Raw genomic sequence first — 13301 nt, 5'->3', positions numbered from 1 at the left:
ATATATATTTATATAAACATATTTATATAAATATGTATATATATTTATATACATATATAATATATTTATATAAATATTAATCCAAATTCTCTCAGTGCATTCTTACAATCAGTTGTAAGTGTAAATGAATACATTGTTATGCACCATTTTACAAGGATGGAAAGCGAGGCCCATAGTTTTGATGTAAACTTACCCCCGGTCAGACACTTCGTGAGTAGCAGAGCTGCTCTATAGAGGGCTCCTCTCCTTAGTTGAATGTCTTTACCAGGGAACCAAAGGCAAATTTCCTCCATGTGGTTTCACGTCACCGCACATGGGACCCCACCTGCCATGTTCAGACTCTGTGCTCAGTGCTGGTGCTGGCTGGGAGATAAAGAGTGGTATGAGTGAGTGGACATGATGTATACAGTTTGTGGACTGTGATTCTCACATGGCATGTGATAACAAAAAAAATAGAAGGGTGTGCCCAGTGCTAGAGAAACCCAAAGTTCAGATGCGATATCTGTCTATGGGAGTGGGACAAATGCATCCATGAATAATGATGGGATTGAGTTACTGCTTCAAAGACACACCATGTGCTGTATCTCTCAGCCTGCAAGAAATGCCACACTGGGAGCTAGAGATCTTTCTGCTTTCTCCGTCATGCTGTCCTCCTGCAGTACTGAGATGCACCAAACATTCTCATGCCTCTGTTCCCCCTCCTGGAGACACTGGGTCCCTCCTTTCCCTGGGGTAACTCCTACATATTGTTAAAGGCCAATATACCACTCACTTCCTCTAAGAAACCCTGTCTGAATCTAACCCTTTGAACTGAGTCAGTTCAGTGAGCATTACTGTGAGCATTAATCTCTGCATTTGCCTTTAGAACCTCTGTGGGACACTATGTGGTCCTTCTACTCACTTCTGGGCACTAAAGGGGCTACCTAGGACCCAATTTCTACTCCACAATCTGGTGCAGTGGCAGAGTAGAAGCAATCAGAAGAGAATATTAATATTGTGTACATAGTGATGTACGCACTGTGGACACAGTAATTTCAACTAGAGTGTGAGAAGCCAAAACATGATAGAACAAGAAGCTTGGGGCTACTTTGGCATCCTTGGGCAGTAAATATCTGAATCAAAATTGAAAAAGCATCATTTGGGGTAAGAAGGTCGGGTGCCAACCAATAGAGTAGCCTCGATAGGAACTAAAGGATTCCTGTTATTTCAATTACTACTAATACCTCTCCTATTATTGATTTAACACTAATAATGTGCCATGCACGATGAGTTCACACTGATGTGTCATCACTTTGTAAGTCTTAGCACATTTACTTCTCAAAGCAGTTTTCTCTAATGGATATAATTATCTTCATCTTATAAATAATACAATCACCTTAGACCAAGGTGACCCAACTAACAAACTATGGCCATTACAGTTGAGAACCCATTATCTTATCTATATAACAGTCCTCACTACTCCATGAGTGGTGGCAACTGTTGGTCTGTGGCCCCACTTTGGTCTGGGTGGAATCCTAGTTGAGATAACAGGCATAAATGCATTGATGAGGTAGGTAGGGGAGGTGCCGAGAAAGGTGGACATTTGTGAAAGTCTCTTGGACAGTTTCTTTTTAAAGTCTAGGTTTCCATCAGCAACCTTTTGGTTGGGACCACTTCATTCCATATAAATAAATTGTGAAATTGGGTTTTAAAACTAATTACAGAAAAGTATTATTTCATTTTCCTTTTCATTTCAGAACCTCAGATTCACAAAGAACGTTTCTAGATCCTTGGTGGAGAAAAACATTATCTTTGTGTGTGCTCAGGCTGAGGATTTTAATTGCATGATGGATAATAGAAAAATTGAGTTTTCTTGGGTACTCAATTTTAAATAGAAAATCCCACTCCCTCCACATAATCACCACAATCCCACCCACAGAACATGGTATATAATGAATCAGTTTCAATGTATAATTAAACAGTCTTACATTTTTTTCTACAATAAAAGCTCATTATAGAAGTTTTTGTAATTAAAAAATAGAAAAAAACTATGAAAATAACCCAGAACAACACATTCCAAATAGAATCTCTATTAGATTTTTGGCATAATTTGTCAGGTATGTTTGCACATACCTGTTACATAAGTTTATCTAAATCATGGTTACTTGACCTCCCCACCCCCCCCCCCCTTTTTTTTTGGCTTTGACAATAATGAATTGAATATTTTGTATAAAAACACTAAGATGATAAATATCACCAGCACAGATAAGACAGTTATGGCAGGAATGTAGTACATTTGCCCTCTTTGTTCAAATACGAGTCTTCTTTTGCTGAGTATTTTTTTTTTCCACTGAACCCAGTAGAAGCCTCAGAATCCTCCTCAACACAGTCTTCTAGGGAGACAGTACTATGTGGAGTTGGCATAATAATTATATCTATTTTTCATCTCTAATGTTGTGTCTGAGATGAGGAGATCAAGTGGTTCTGACTGTCAGGAAGACAAATCATGAGAGATCATTCTAAGCCATCTGACAGAGTAAGCCAGACATAGGTACTTGTGGTATTCTCACCCTGTCCCCTCCAGCAAAAGCTGACATACCAGTAATGAGAGTTTTTACTTCTAAACTGATGATCAGTTCACTTTGACTCAGTGTGTGGTGACTGCTTGTAAATGAATAATTCCCTTGAGTCTAATTAGGTTGGTTCTAGTCTACATGTTTCCTGTTGAGACTAGACCTGGCAGATCTCAAGAATCTTTCTGTGAACTGGACACAAACGAATATGGGAAACAGGAACAGCAGTCACGAGGATATGCACTGATTTTTCTCTCCCGCTCCTTCTTTGTTCCCAGAATCAGACGTTGCTGACTTTGATGGCCGAAGCTCACTTCTGTACAGGTTCAATCAGAAGTTGATGAGTACTCTCAAAGATGTGATCTCCCTGAAGTTCAAGAGCATGCAAGGAGATGGGGTCCTGTTCCATGGCGAAGGTCAGCGTGGAGACCACATCACCTTGGAACTCCAGAAGGGGAGGCTCTCCCTGCACCTCAACTTGGGTAGGCTCAGACTTCCCCTTCCAATGCCAAGGGATGGAGAGCCCCTTTACTCCACAGGTCACAGTGTCTGACACTTGCAGTGTATCTGGTGGAATTCACTGGAGCACAATCTAAGTAATATTGGTGGGGATATAAATGTTGAAGGCATGTATAGCATTCTTTGACACAATATAACATTGATGTGTAGGGAGAGTTGCAAATTCATTGTTAGGTATTTATTGGCCTAACTACGTATTTATCCATTTAATTCTCTTAGTAACTCAAACTCTAAACAATCTTTCACAAGTTTAAGTATACACACGTTTTATAAGGAGGCTTGCTCAGAATTTATTAGGTACATTTAAGAAAGTTCAGTTTCAGAGGGAAAATGAAGGAGAAGCATTTCGGTTGCTCTGGGTTATTTTGTGTTGGGGAAGAGGGGACCAAAAGTGTGAGGCAAAAAAATCTAAGTTTCTAGGCATTCCTATGTCTTTTTAAGGGAAATTATTTTCTTTAGGTGCCCCTGCTGTACCAGGGTAAGTCCCAGACTCACCACATTCCATTAAACTTAGTACAGAATGCCCTCCTGCCTCCACACAGTTAGGACACAGCCTCCCACTGTGGGCTGGCGTCCATCAGGACCTGTTGCACTGCAGGCAGGTCACGTTCATTGTGACCAATTTCTTATCCCAGAGAAAGAGGAGAGAGGCCCAGCCTCCTGTATATGATCAAAGGCACTTCTGAAGGAAGGATAATTTGAGTGCAAAAGGCAGGAGCACAGTTCCCAAGGATGCAAACCAAAAAAACAAAAACAAAACAAAACAAAAACGCTCTTCTATAGGAAAAAGAAAGAAAGGAAAAAAGAGACAAGCTGAAAAAAAAGTAAATGACTGCTTTTCGTAAGAATGACTCCCTGCTTCCCATCTGATATTTCCTAATATTAAAGGGAGAGGAAAATAGTTATCTTTTTGTCTTTACTATAAAATAGTAAAGAAGGAAAGAAATTGCAAAATGTAATTTGTAACGTCAAGTTGCAGGGAAGATTGACCAAAAAAAGTTGCATGGAAAATTGACAAAAAAGTTAAATAAATTTTAACAATTAGCTGGAGAGACGTAAGAATGAATATTAGTGCCCCCAAACCAAACAATGTAATTTTGAAGCATTTCTGAGGGTCTTCTTGGGGCCCCATAGTGACTGTAGGCAGGGATAGCATAAAGAATCTCTAGATTTCAAATTAACTCAAAATTGACACCTAATATATTAGATTAAGTACACACCAAAATACCTTTAAGTAGAATCTCACCTAGAAGAGAGTGGTAAAAAATTTTTGCTGGTAACCTCATTGGTTGTAATTACCATAACTAAAGAAGCAAGCATCAGAACTTTCTGAAGGCTGGGTGTCCAAATACTACACAAACATGCGTCAATCCATTAACTGGTTTTCAGTTTTCCAGAAAGGAGATCAGATGAATGAAGCTGAGCCTCCCAGTTACAAGTGGCTCACACAGCATTTTGAGTTGTGGGTAAAGTTGTTATTACTTATCAATAGTAAAGCAGGTGTCTTCTACTGGTAACATTAAGAAATCTTTCAGCTACTACTGTTTAGATTCCCAATTCAGGTATGGCATTTCACATCCAAAACTCTGCTCCCACATACAAAATCTAACGTTGTAAACCAGATTCATTCATGGTGTGAATGGTAGAAATAGCATGGATATGGTCATGTAACACGTTTTGTTTTGATTACAGATGTGCCATCAAATTATGTTATATTATTTTATTTTATTTATTATGTGATTTATTATGGTGAATGTCTTCTGAGCCTCAGTTTCCTTATTTCTAATCTGGGGCTAATGACTTGTCTTGCAGAGTATGGACATGAAAACCAAGAACACTATAAATACATTTTCTATAGCAATGAGTAAACATGGGCAGATGCCAAAAATAGAAGCTCAGTATTGCTCATGTATTCCAACAATATCTGAATGCCTCACCCTGAACTATGCTGGCTTTTCTGAACATAAATGGAATATTAAGATGAATAGCACCGACTCCTTGCTACGATACATAGATGGCAGGATAAGTCTTTCTTCCCAGTTTCCGTCTTCTCTATATTTCCAGCCATGGTGGTAATTAAGTAAAACCTTACTTGGTGAATGATTAAGTAGTAAGAATATATTTTAGCTATATTCTGCATAGTTTAAAAATGTCTTCATCTTTTTTATCTGTTTCTGCAGCTCTTCCTTTTTGTCGGTTTACCACAGTTGAGTGTTTTCTGTACTTACCTGTTTGAAGCAGTCACCTAGGATACTTCTTAAATAGCATAAGTTTCTAGGTTCTTCTTCTAGTGAAACACTGCCACAGATTAGTACTTTAGCCCCTCCTACCTCATTACAGCTAGAAGATCTCTGGAAGCACTAAGCAAAGGGGAGTGATAATACCTTTGCTTTGCCCATAGTGGAAAATCTATTAATATAGGTTTTATCAGCACCAGGATAACACCTTGTTCATTTCTGTATCTCTAGCCTTTAGGAGAACCCCTTCCTAAAGTAGGTGCTTGAGGCAAATTGAGTACATTAGAAACAGGGTTTTCATCACAAATTTCATTATTCCTGTCGGGCTTGTTCACCTTCAAGTCTGCACTCCTGACTCCTCCATGATCCACCACTGTCTCTGACAATGGGGTATATTTACAGAGTATCCACAATGTGATTAGGTCCAGTCCAATCCTCAAGGAAGACTTATGGCATAAGTACATATTAGCCCAAGTTTACAGATATGAAATAGTAGGCTCAAAGAGGATAAATTACTTGTCCCTATATTTACACAGACGGTGGTTAGTGTAGCTACCATTACAATCTACTTATATCTAACCAGGTGTTTTGCTATTAATTTTAGATTATAAAATATATATCAGTTTTTAAAAAACTGAAAATAATATAAAAAAGAAAAATAATCCAAATCCTACAACCTGATTATCTCTTTTACTAACATTTTAGTATCTTTTCAATATTTATCTTAGTTATTTATATGAATTCTTTAAATATTATTTTAAAATACTGTTCTTTTCCTGTTGTCACATAGCCTCAAAGGGGAAAGAGTTTATGACATCCATGATCAGGTTTGTTCTGTTAAAAAAATGAATCAGAAAAGCAATAGAAATATAGGAGAGCTGAGAGACAGAGAGAAAGAGAGGCAGGATTCAAGTTAACGGGTTAAAGAATAGCACTGGTCAAATAAAGAGAGTTTTGGTTTTTCCCTCTCCAATTTATATGGACATTTCAGCCATGTCTCCTTTAGTAACAATTCTTCATCTGCAATGTGTATTCATTTTCTAATCAGTTACTTGCAATTCAGAAATTCAGGCTAAGAGTGAAGAAGTCCAGCACCATGGTCAGCTGCTCAGGATGGCTTTGTGGCTATACCTAGTGTTCTTTTCTAGTGATGCTCTTTGATGAGTATCCAATTTACATTACATAGTTACCCTAACCCTTACTGTGTCTGGCTTGGGTAGAGACAGTTCTATGGAGAAATTGAACTATGTGGTTCCTCTTTGCCTACTTTCTTAGAGTAGAACATTGGTATTTTCCCAGACTACTAAATGGGAAAGAGATTTCTTCTTTCAATCCATAAGGGGGTTAGACATGTTTCCTTTCTCACTTTTTACACATCTCATTCAAATTGCCAATGGCAGTCTGCCCTCTGCAGAATTACAATAGTCTGAACCCATTCATGCAGGTAGAGAATCAAAGAGTGGAGATATTACGTGACAAGAGAACTGTTGTAAGAATGAAGGAGACATCAATAGTACATGCAGGTCACCCATCCTTACAAGAGCCCAGTGTCTTTTGACTGAGACAAGATGTTTATGCAATCTTCAATACATACGGCTATAGTAAAGTGAGACTCAAGTGAGACTCCTAGAATAGAACAAACATCTGAGGAGCACCCGGGAGCTGAGTACAGGGTTCAGGCGCCAAAGCATGTGATTGCATAATCAACCATTGAGATGCCAGAGAAAGTTCTTTCCATTATCCAAAGAGTCAAATGAACATTCAATTTAGCTCTTTTGAAACTCAGGCATTTTAGTCAGCCAACTCACACATATTTATGGAATGTTTATCATGTTTCTCGAATTGTACTAAACACTATAAAAGTTTTTTCAGTTGCCATTTTTTGAGAGCCCACATTTAGGCATTGCATTAAATATTTAAAATACATATTTTATTTAAATTACACGACAATCCTACAATCTATATCCAAACCCATTAACAGATGAAGAACTGCTGGTCCATGATTCCCAGTAAGTGGCTCAAGGTCACATAGCTGCATAGCTATAGATATGGGATTATAGCCTTATCCAATCCTCCCCCAATTCTCTGATGTTAATCACTAGAATGTTATAAACTTTTATAAGACAAATAATAAAAATTACAAGACAATTCTAAAAAATGTTAAATATCAGGCAGACAATATGCATGTTAAGTTGTGAGAATGGAGAGATCAAAAAGGAACAGAGAGATCCAGGATCAACCTTGAGCAATCTAGAGATTTTATTATAGAGAGGGGAGAAAAACAGGCATTTCATTCAAAGAATCAATGGGATAAAATGCACCACATTTTTCATAAATTCTGTCATTATATAATAAGAATAGGTAAAACAAGTACAGTAAATAAGGCACTGAATTCTGCACTGGGGGTTAAAAGTTGGATTTATCAGTATCTATATTCAAGAGGCTCTCAACCTAGTAAAATAGTTATTTCTACTTACCTTTTAGCTTGGTTATATTAATTGGAAATTAAATAACTATGCATCATCAAAATCATGTAAGAAATGTATTAAGATAATGTTTGCGAAGATAGCAAAGTCACAGAAGATGGACACAAGTTAGACACCACAGTAGAGCAACAGCTCCTAAATCTGGAGAGTGTTTTTAGTCAATACGATTGAGAAATTTCTTAACAACTAAGGACATGTGTTTCATGCTTTAGAGAAACATAGAGACTTGCTCTGGATTGAAGCTCAAGTCCATTGAAATCACATTGTTTCCTGTCCGTTTCTTATTTTCTCCAGAGCTCTCACTTAGATACTTAGGAGACCATTCACTAGCCTTGCATATTGCCAAACCAAGTTGAAAGGGAGTACCTTTATAATACTGGCTGGAACAGGGAGGTGCAATTTGTCTTCTCATTCTGTGTCATGTCCTGCCTTCTTAGTGTTGCCCCGTTTTACTTTTCTACAGCTCTCTGTTTTCCGATCCATTAAATTCCTTTGCAAACGAATGTCCTCCCTTCCTACTAAGCTACACAACTTACATGCGTATATGGGAGATACAGATAGTAAGAGCGTGAGAAATGAGGGAGAATGAGAGTATCCATTTTTCCACTAAAAGTAGTGGAGAGAGTTTTAGCTTTGGAGTCAAATAGAATTGGGTTGTAACCCCAGTTCTTTGAGTCCTTAGGTAAATCTTGTGGCTTCTTGGAGACCAACCTTTCTGCAGGGTTATTATGGCCAGGAATAATTAGAACAACATATGTGAAGTGTTTAACTTGTGTGAGAAGCTTAAGAAATACAAGTGAATATCGGTGTTGATAATCTGACAAATTAAAGGTGGGTGGAAAAGTTGATTCTGATGATCTGATAGAGGCAGTCATGAGGGAATTCACATGAGTGGCCACCTGTTTTATCAATAGTGAATCAAACCCTTTTCAAGAATGACTTTTTTTGTTTGTTTGTTTTTTTTTTTTTTTTTTTTTTTTGCTCAAATACAATCTTAAACACGAGAGTTCCCATCCCCCTTTTCCCAGGCTGTCTGAAATTCACAGATTACGAAAGTTAAAGTGGTATCCATGTTTGAACAGTTAAGATAAGACCTAGCAAGAAGATTTAATCAAACAAGGCATTTGGGTGAAAACAGTGCCACATGCATGCCCTTTACCAGAAAATGTGAATTCTAAGTAAGGGTGAAAGAATTGGCATGCGTATCCACAGCATCTTGAGGTGGAGGGAGAATAAATAGGTAAAGTTAAACGTGTTTTGCAAACATTTCAAGCTTCCTATAAAAATTTTTGTATTTCTCAAGGCCTTGGGTAGTATATATATTATTTCATTTTAACTATATTTTAAACCACATGAAAACAAGTTTTATTTCATTAGAAATAATTATTTCCCTTATCTATTTCTGATCCCAAAGTTAGTTTCTGTCTAGTTTTATTGTTTTTGTCCTTCACAATTGCCCATGAAAACTTTTATCTTTGTCTTAAGAAATTAGAAACTAGTTAAAACTAGTAATTGAACCTCAAATGCCACTGAGATAAAACTTAAAATCGATATTCTAAGATTTTAAGAATGACAATTTCTTGAGAATTAAGTGTTTTGTGATCTCTAATAATGGAAATTTCTATGGAAAACGAAACGTTTCTGAGGACTACCATCCTACTCTTCTCATAAATACAATTCTAAACATCCTTTTTTAATGAAGAGCAGAAATTTTCTTTTCCCAATTTTTTAACCAAACCCAGTTTCACTAAACTTGTTTTGATATAAGATATTTGAGTGTTGGTATATAATAACTATATAATGGAGAAGGAGTGATGAGATTTATCCATAGGTGCTCCTTTTTGGTTAATTAATAAGTAATTTGTAATTCCCAAGTACACATCTCTGATATATAGTCTTCAACAAATATACTATGCAGTGTCAGGATTGTGTTTTTAATTAAGTTTATTTTTCTCATTATCCAAAATAGTTATGCTCACTCTAAAATACAGAGAAAAGAAAAAAAAAATGATTGTGGTAAATGCATTATTCAATTTTACCCACACATAGTGCTTATTTGTGCCTTTTCCAGACTTGTATTTAGTCTATATTTTGTACGTTTGTCTTCTGCTCATGTATATTTTAAATCAGTATAGTCTAATTATTGAGTATTCTATTTATTAAAAATTACTTTTAATGTTATCAAAAAGCGCAGTCACAACTTTTGAAATAATGTATTTTATAAATATTTTGATGGCTATTTAATATAATGCTTCATCCAGTGAGTCTACCTAAATGTACTCAGATTTTTTTTCTCCTTCCAAATTATTGCATATTATATGCAATTTTTAAATCACTAGCCACTTAAAAATTTTTCCACAACATTTCAGCTTGCTTTTTTAGAATACATTTACAGAAAGTGGTTTACTAGGCAAAAAGTTGTAAACATTAGTTTAAGTCCCTTGATACTAACTGAAATGTTTTTCCATAAAATTGGTGGGACTCAATTTTGCATTATCTTTGGGCATATATATACATATACACACACACACACACACACACTAAGTAAATGAACAATGTAAACAAGGGCATATATATATGTATCTTTGGGTATATATATATATGCACTAAGTAAGTGAAAAATGTAAACAAGGAGCAATGCTAATCCACTTTTGAGAAAAGGTCAACAAATTGCTCTAAGTATTCATAAAATTTCATGAGCTACACTGCATAAAATGATAAGTGTGTTAATTAAGTTTATGGTTTCATTAGATGCAGTAAATGAAAGGTAGTCACTATTTATTTAAGAAGAAGTACTTTTATTTTCCTAAAGTCTTAAAATTATAAGAAACAGAATTGTTGGATGCAATGAGAGTAGCAAACTTTCTGAGCCAAAGTTAAGACCCAGGAGAGAAAGGACTGACATTAGACCTTGAAGAGGGTAAAGGTAAGGTTACTGATGCTGGCTCTGCTTCCCACTCTTCTATACCACGGAGATGTTTCTGTCCATTGAGATGGTGGTGGTGATGGTGTCAGTGGATGCAAGAAGGGTACAGTAAGCAACAACCAACATAACCTACTACTGGAAGCTTTAGGATTTGAAGATCTAAATCATGTACTTAGATTGCCTTGATCCAGTCAACATAACAAATACCACCCTATCCAATTTACTAGTGTTCTCCTGCCATTTGAAAGTTATACAATCTATTTCACTAACTAAGACCACTCAAGGATTTTAAAATAGTAGAACTGAGACAATTTGGTAGCCATCTCAAAACATAAAGGTAGAACTGTGTCTCATACAGTACATCAGCAAAAATTTCGGTGGAAAGGAAGTAGAGAAAATTAGAAGAATTCTTCAGTGATCTCAGAATAAGGAGAACCATTTAAACTATGATACAAATCCAGAATTAATAAGAAAAATGATGGATTTGTTCCCAATGCACAAATACCTGAGTAGTGAATTTAAAAAATCAATCAAACAAACAAAAACAGAAAAACAACATCAAAAAACAAATAAAGAAAGGCAAAAAGGTATTTTCAAAATTCATATCACAGGCAAAATATAGGAAGAGACAGTTCAAAGACAAGGAAACAAAACTAAAAAGATTTTCCACCTCATGCTTATTAAAATAAATGCATATTAAATATACTCAGAAATACACTTTTTTAACCTACCAGACAGGCAAAATTTTAACGCTAGACCATATGTTGTTGACAAGCCTGTGGTAAAGGCACTCCTAGGCATTTAAATAGGCACGGTCTTTATATAGGACATTTTGGCAGCGTTTGTCAAAATTGCCGACATGAAAGCCTTTGTCCTCCAATTCTTCATCTAAGAATGAATGCTACAAAGATGCTTGTGCCCAAGCAAGATATTGTCCACATAATAAAGTATCTCAACAGTTTTAGAGATCTAAAGTAAGTAGAAACATCTAAATTTGTATCACTAAGAGCTCATTAAGTGAAATATGATATGTTCTATATATCATATATATGATCATATATAATTATGTATCATATTACATGTATATAGATCATATATATTATATGTATACGTATTAGAGCATGGAATACTATGCAGTTATAAAAAGGATGGGAAAGCTCTTTATATTTTGATAAAGATTTTCAGGATAGATTAAATAAAAATAGAAAGTTGGAGATAAATGCACATTGTATTTTACCATCAGGGTAAAAAATTAAATGAGTAGAAATAAAGAAAATCTATGTTTGCTGCTTGCATACACCTAATATTTTTCTGGAAGCACAAGCAAGATGTTAACAGCAGTGATTACCTGGGGCTATAGAAGATGAGCAGATGGAGGAAGTGAGGAAGGGAGGGAGGGAGGGTGTGTTACTATACCCAAAGTTACATAAAAAATAAAATCAGTTTGACTGATTCATAATATTGATAAAATTTATCTTTTGAAGCAGGATAGTGTGGAAAATATTAAAATATTTTATTTTAATCATTATTATTATTGGCTCTATTAAAGAACTCACGAGATCATTAAAGACACAAACAGCACATAGAACAAACAAGTTGGAGAAATGGTGTAATTCCTTGCCCTGTTTTTTGTGGTTGTTGTTGGTGGTGGTTTTGTGTGTGTGTGTTTGTGTGTGTGTGATGTATAATGAGTTTAAATTTTCAAATGTTTAGAATTTGGACTTATTAATAAATTATTGTTCAATGCCTTTCTTATTTTAAGAAAAAAGTGAGATGTAGCTCAATTTCAAAGTGAAAACTCCAATATTAAATCTACCTGCCTTGTTACATCTAGAACTGACAGTTTATAAAGCATAAAGTTTCCTTCAGCCAATGTTAGCTCCTGAATCATTTCATCTTATAAATAAAAACTGTGTGTAGGGTGGCGGTGGTGGTGTTCTTTATTCTATCTCCATCAGTTGGAGGCCACCTCCTGCCACGCCTCATCATTACTTGGATCCTGTTCTTCCTGTACTCTTCTTGCCTGAGCCCCATTATGCCCCATCTATCCAGATTATGGCCAATCTTATAGCCAGTCTTACCTTCTAATCCAATTCCCACACAGCTGCCACAATAACCTTTCTTAAAAGTAATCTGCTGGCCGGGCACGGTGGCTCACGCCTGTAATCCCAGCACTTTGGGAGGCTGGGGTGGGGGATCACTTGAGGTCAGGAGTTGGAGACAAGCCTGGTCAACATGATGAAAACCCTTTTCCACCAAAAACATGAAAAATTTGCCTCGTGTGGTGGCCCCCACCTGTAATCCCAGCTACTCTGGAGGCTGAGGCAGGAGAATCACTTGAACCTGGGAGGCAAGAGTTGCAGTGAGCCCCGATCGTGCCATTGTACTTGCTCCAGCCTGGATGACACAGGGAGACTGCATCTCAAAAACAACAACAACAACAAATACCCACCAACCAACCAAACAAACAAAACAACACAGTAATCTGCATTAGTAACCTCTGCCTACTCAACGTTCCATTTCTTAAAAAAGAGGTAAACCGTGTAACCTGGCATACAAAATCCTGGATAATGGGATCCAG

General features: G+C 36.4%; 1 protein-coding gene across 1 annotated transcript in view; it reads left to right on the top strand.

The window, feature by feature from the left end:
- Positions 1-13301, top strand: part of CNTNAP5 (contactin associated protein family member 5) — an 868401-nt gene that overhangs the window by 383306 nt on the left and 471794 nt on the right. The window contains exon 5 of the mRNA XM_007964645.3: positions 2831-3034. Coding sequence (XP_007962836.3) covers positions 2831-3034 — 204 coding nt within the window. The remainder of the gene's footprint in view (positions 1-2830; positions 3035-13301) is intronic.

The sequence above is a fragment of the Chlorocebus sabaeus genome, chromosome 10 (genome assembly GCF_047675955.1).
Source record: "Chlorocebus sabaeus isolate Y175 chromosome 10, mChlSab1.0.hap1, whole genome shotgun sequence".
NCBI lineage: Eukaryota > Metazoa > Chordata > Mammalia > Primates > Cercopithecidae > Chlorocebus > Chlorocebus sabaeus.
The sequence above is the reverse complement of the archived record's forward strand: the minus strand, read 5'-3'. Positions and strand labels throughout refer to the sequence as shown.